Source organism: Helianthus annuus, chromosome 11 (genome assembly GCF_002127325.2).
Source record: "Helianthus annuus cultivar XRQ/B chromosome 11, HanXRQr2.0-SUNRISE, whole genome shotgun sequence".
Taxonomy (NCBI): Eukaryota; Viridiplantae; Streptophyta; class Magnoliopsida; order Asterales; family Asteraceae; genus Helianthus; species Helianthus annuus.
This window is the reverse complement of record NC_035443.2, coordinates 40,117,165-40,123,164: the sequence shown is the minus strand read 5'-3', so window position 1 is coordinate 40,123,164 and position 6,000 is coordinate 40,117,165. Positions and strand designations below refer to the sequence as shown.

At 36.6% G+C, this 6,000-nt stretch overlaps 1 protein-coding gene across 1 annotated transcript; it reads right to left on the bottom strand.

The window, feature by feature from the left end:
- Nucleotides 1-4,142: 4,142 nt before the first annotated feature.
- Nucleotides 4,143-5,444, bottom strand: LOC118483787 (sufE-like protein 1, chloroplastic/mitochondrial). Its single transcript, XM_035979378.1, has one exon. It carries the CDS (start codon nucleotides 5,430-5,432, stop codon nucleotides 4,257-4,259), a length of 1,176 nt encoding a protein of 391 aa, XP_035835271.1. The 5' UTR covers nucleotides 5,433-5,444; the 3' UTR covers nucleotides 4,143-4,256.
- Nucleotides 5,445-6,000: the final 556 nt, after the last annotated feature.

Here is a 6,000-nt window from a genome sequence, read left to right as displayed (position 1 = left end):
GGTCCAAGATGGATGTCCCTTCTACCCTACACAATATCATCGAAAACAATGGCGGAGGTATAGGATAAGTAGGGATATCACCGGCTACGACTTAACCCCGTCTTCGTAGTGTTTTTGTTTGTTTGTTTGTTTTTTTTTTGTTTTATATAAAGGATACCATTGAATAAATACGGGGATACCCCTAAAAATAGGATACTTATAATTTATTAAAATTCCAAATTTTTACAGGCTCAAACTTTTTACAACACCAAACTTGTACAATAATTAAACCCAAATTAAGTATGATATAATTGAAAGAGGCCCAATTCATAAACATAGCCCAAATCCCAAAACAATTTTTTTATAATCGTTTTTTTATTGTAGCATGATTGTACGGTATTTTTTTGGGATACACCTAAATTAATGGCCTATCTCCGCTACTGATCGAGATTAGGAACAAATAGATATAAATAAAAACATGGTGTGTATATGTTAGGCTTAAGCCAAACCAAAAACATTGGCTTCGGTTTATGTTTTATATTTTAGGGAAAATTACTTTTTGAGTCCCTGTGTTTTAGAGGTTTTAACCACTTGAGTCCAAAATTAAAATGTTTAACACCCTGAGTCCCTATAGCCACTTTTCTTAACCATTTGAGTCCAAATTTCTAACACTGTTAGAATTATTCTTTCAACTTTTGTTAAATGACCAAATTACCCCTGTACTTAAAAAACAATTTATTATTATTAAAACTATTATGTAATATATACGTATCTCTCTCTACATCTCTACAGATTCCACACACTCTCTCTCTACCTAATATCTTTCTCTCTTTTCCTTTTCTTTCTCTTTCAACAAATCCACCACCACCACGATCACCACCGTACCACAACCATCACCACCGCACCACCGCACCACCTCCCCCACTGCACAACCACCTCACCAGCACCGCAACACCACCACCAACACTGCAGCACCTCCACCATCGTCAGATCTGATGGAGGTGATCGTGGTGGTGGTGGTTTTGTTGAAAGAGAAAGATAAGTAAGAGAGAGAAAGATATTAGGTAGAGAGCGAGAGAGAGAGAGAGAGTGTGTGTGAAATCTGTAGAGATGTAGAGATAGATATGTATATATTACATAGTAGTTTTAATAATAATAAACTGTTTTTTTAAGTACAGGGGTAATTTGGTCATTTAACAAAAGTTGACAGAATAATTCTAACGGTGTTAGAATTTTGAACTCAAATGGTTAAGAAAAGTGGCTGTAAGGACTCAGGACGTTAAACATTTTGATTTTGAACAAAGTGGTTAAAACTATAAAACACAAGACTCAAAAAGTAATTTTCCCCAAAAATAAATTTCCCTATATTTTAAGTACAAATTCGGTTCGGTTAGTATGAAATGCTTCGGCCTAGTGGTGCACAAAAAACCCGAACCCGGACCCGGACCCGAAAAAAAAACCCGAAACCGGGTATTATAAAACCTGGGTTTTTTTATACCCGAACCCGAACCCGACCCTACCCGTAGGGTAGGGACCGGGTATGCATATTTGATCTAAAACCCGAACCCGGAACCGGGTTTTTTTATACCCGGTTTATACCCGAAACCCGGTTTTATAAATACCCGAACCCGAACCCGGAACCGGGTTTTATAAATACCCGGAACCGGTTTTTAAAAAAACCCGATTTTGATGTAATCTTGTTTAATTATGTATGCATTAAGACTTCTAGTTCTTATGATTTAACAAAATTATGTATGCACTTTGATGTAATCTTGTTTAATTATTAGGTTTCTAATAATATTTGCCACCGCTACTTAATTATTTAGTATATTTCATTACAAGTGGAAACAAATATGCCAATATATGTTGGCCCTTCTATTTTCTTTGTTTGTTTAATATCATTATTAGTTTTTGTATTTAATAAATTGTGCCTCTGTTTATTAAGTTCAAGAATAACCACATGAAGAACTATAAATTGTGCCTCTGTTTATAAATTGTGCCTCTGTTTATCAATAGATTTGATGTCTATGTGTGAGAGTTATGTTTGATACATTTTATAAGCATAGTTCCGGTCGGGTTTTTTTAATACCCGGTGCGGGTTTTTCCCAACCCGATGCATACCCGAACCCTACCCGATGAATACCCGAACCGGACCCGAACCCGGAAATAGGGTATTATAATACCCGGGTTTTATAAAACCCGACCCGAACCCTAACCGAACCCGTGTGTATAGGGTATACATTTTTGGTAGAGAACCCGGACCCGGACCCGACCCGGTTTTTAAAAAAACCTGATTTTGTAAAACCCGATCCTACCCGAACCCGATCCTACCCGAAACCCGGTTTTTAAAAAAACCCGATTTGTGCACCACTAATTTAGGTTGGCCCAAAATAATAAATTTGGGTCCTAACTTTTAAGCCAAAACTGTTGTTAACCAAATTATTGATGAATTTAGTATTGAAACTGTAAGCTCAAAAAAATAAAATTTGGTAATATATGATGAATAACAAACATTTAGAAACGGTTTTGGAATGAAGTATAATTGAAACTGCAATCTCCGGTTTTCAAAAGAAAAAAAAACAACAATTATTTGTTTGAGGTCTGTTATTTCTGTTGGGAATCATCGGTGTACAATTTAATTTTAAATAAAATCTTATTTTATTAAATCAATTAATATCTCATATTAATTAGCAGCGGAATCACATACAATATTTTAAACCGATTAAAATCACGCCAGTGATCCAACTGCAATTCATTAAAACAATTAAACAAACCATAGTGTGTTCGTGGATACATACACTTTGACGAAAGACCTAAGCTTCACACGATGTAATGATGAACCATCACACTAGTTGACAATTGTTCACGAAACCCGAGATCCCGAATCAACTCCTTGAAGCGAATATTAAAAACCCGAAACCCGAACATGTGACCCAAGAACACCTTCTTGGTCAAAGTGGTCAAAACTGGGTCAAAGGACCGAAATTCGGTCAAACCGGATAATTCTGGTTGGTTGCTGCTGGAATGAAGCTGCGGCGCTGCGTCGTTGGGTGGACCCAGAAGCGACGTAAATTCAAGTTAACGGAAGAAGTGCGCCGTGCAGCAAAGCAAGGGGTAAAAGACTAGTTTAGTTTAAATATCAAGATTGATTGGTTGACAAACACTGCCATATGTATGAGATCTCAAGTTCACATCTTATAATGTACAAATTGTTTTTAGAGTAAACTGCCAAAATGGTCCCTGAGGTTTGGTCACTTTTGCCACTTTAGTTCAAAAGTTAAACCTTTTGAATCTGGGTCCCTGTGGTTTCAATTTTGTTGTCATTTTCATCCAAAAGCAAAATCTGGTCAGATTTTTTAGTTAACATCCATTTTTTTTTGTCTTTTTGCTCTCTTTTAATGAAGGGCAAAATGGTCAGATTTTTTTTATTTGTTATATTAAAATGTTAAAAAACCATTTTGCCATTCATTAAAAGGGAGGAAAAAGACAGAAAAGCTGGATGTTAACTGAAAAATCTGACCAGATTCTGATTTTAGATGAAAATGGCAACAAAATTGAAACCACGGGACCCAGATTCAAAAGGTTTGAGTTTTGGACTAATGTGACAAAAGTAACCAAACCTCAGGGACCATTTTGGCAGTTTACTCTTGTTTTTACTCAAAACAGGTCCAACTATAGAGCTGGGGCACCGAATAAACCCTCAATTGTCAAACTACAGGCGTCCAACCAGTGATGATGCAACCCATGTGAAGCGAACAGTCGAGGATTCCACTTCGCAGGCCCAACTGGTTCAACGACTGGGCCATCTGCCCATCTTAATCGAGACTCTTGAAAGGGTTAGGGGCCAAGCGCTGGACGGTCTTTATCATGAAACCCGAGTATGTGTTATGTAAAGAACAAATGACATGCAATGGTAAACTCATAAAAATACAGGTCCTATGTATCTGTAAATCAATCAGAGGATAAACAATTATGTTGAACCATAAACGTCCATAACGCATGCATTGTTCACTACAAATTATGACAACCCGTCTACATATATGAAGCATTAACAACTTGATTAGAATCTGTTTACTACCGACATGGAACTGGAGCGAAAATAAAGGTCTAAGTTTCAGTTATCCTCGAGTAAGGCATTAGACTATGCAATTCTTGACACCAAATGCACAAATAAACATTTTTATTATGTATTGAATTCAATATAAGTTTCACAGCAAAAACATCAATTTGAGTGAAAAACAAACGCATAACCTCATTCAATAAATCCATTTCATCTACTACTGACCGATTTCTGTAGGTGTCTTTGCATCGATCGATAAAGCATGTAACCCGTTTTCTAACTCATCCGCCAACAGAGAATAAACAAGCCTATGCCGCTTAACCATACTCTTCCCTTCAAACTCCTTCGAAACCACTTTCAACTCAAAATGTGTCTCCCCATTGTTGCTACCCCTCACCCCCGCATGCCCCGCGTGTTGATACGACACATCTTTAACCTCCAACTCAACCGGCGCAAGCTCCCTTTTTAATATCTCCAATATCCTCTGTCCTCTACTACCCAAAACACCAACATCCACATCCACATCATCATCATCATTATTGGATTTTGAATTCTCAATTGGGTTCTCAAAATTCGAACCAGACTCGGCTTTTTCGACAGGTTTTTTAATCTCATTCCGTGATTCAACCCCTTTCTCAGCTTCAACAAACAAAGTGAAGGCCTTTTTCTGCATTAACTTCAACATATTCAAAAACCCATTATTTCTAGAAGGTGTTAAACTCTGTTGCAACCCCAAAAGCACAATAAAATCAGGGGAAACCCTCAAGATTTCTTGAACTGTATGACCAGACAAACCTTGAACAAGTAAAGCAGCTAAACCTTTAGTAAGTACAGAGTCAGAATCAGCCTCAAAGATGACATTTTTATTATCAGAATCAAAGTAAGCTCTTAACCAGACCTGAGAAACACAACCTTTGACCTTATTTTCATCAGTTTTGAACTGGGTTTCGAGGGGTTTAAGGTTCTTGCCATAGAACAACAGCTGTTCATACTTGGCTCTTGGGTCTTGTACGGACTGGAAAAGATTGATGATTTCTTGAAGCTTTTGGGGGAGTTCTTCAATGGGTTGGAGTGTGTTGTTGTTGTTGGGGTTTGATGATGATTGAGAAGTGGAGTTAATGGGAAATGATCTTGTGGGTATTGATTGGATTGTGATGGGTTTGATGATTTGAAGATTTATTGGGGAAAGTGGGAAAGGAGGAGAGAGGGTTAGGGTTTTGAAAAGGGGTAAAGAATTGGGGAATTTGGGGAAGAACAAACGGAAAGAGGAAGAGAAAGACATGGTTGTTAGTTTGTTTGGTGTCAAAAAAAAAATTGGGTTGATTTTGTTTGGTTTGGTTTGATACAAGGGTTGGTGCATCAAAGCACACCATTTAGCCGGCGATCTTGACATTGGTTATTTTGTTATGCGTTTAAAAGAACATAACCACTCATGGTTATATAAATAATAAATTATTTAATAAAAATGTTGGAGAATATACAATAAAAGACCTAAAATTGGTATACTGAGTCTTATCCTATAAATCTGATATGTGATATATTTTTATTTGGAGTAAATTACAACTTTTATACTTTATCTCACACCCTATTGGATGCGTTGTCTTTTAGTACAAAAGTTGATAAATTTTGTAGTTAAAGTTTCAAAATCTTACATCTTCTATCCTTTAGGCCAAACCTACTTAGATTTTTTGGTTAAGTATACATTCTTGTCATTTCATCTTTTCAGGATCTATTTTGCGCTAAATGATACCGCCTGCAAAATGATGTAAACATAAAGGACAAAACTTGTAATTTGCTATATTTTTTTTATTCTGTACACTTGGCATTTAAAAAAGACACACGGTCACATGGTAAGTCATTGGAGAGTTTTAATGTTAAAACTCAATTTTTTTATCCGAGGATGTTAAAACCCGACCCGTTCGGCAATTTACTCCCTTTCTTATGAAATCCTAGAATCCATC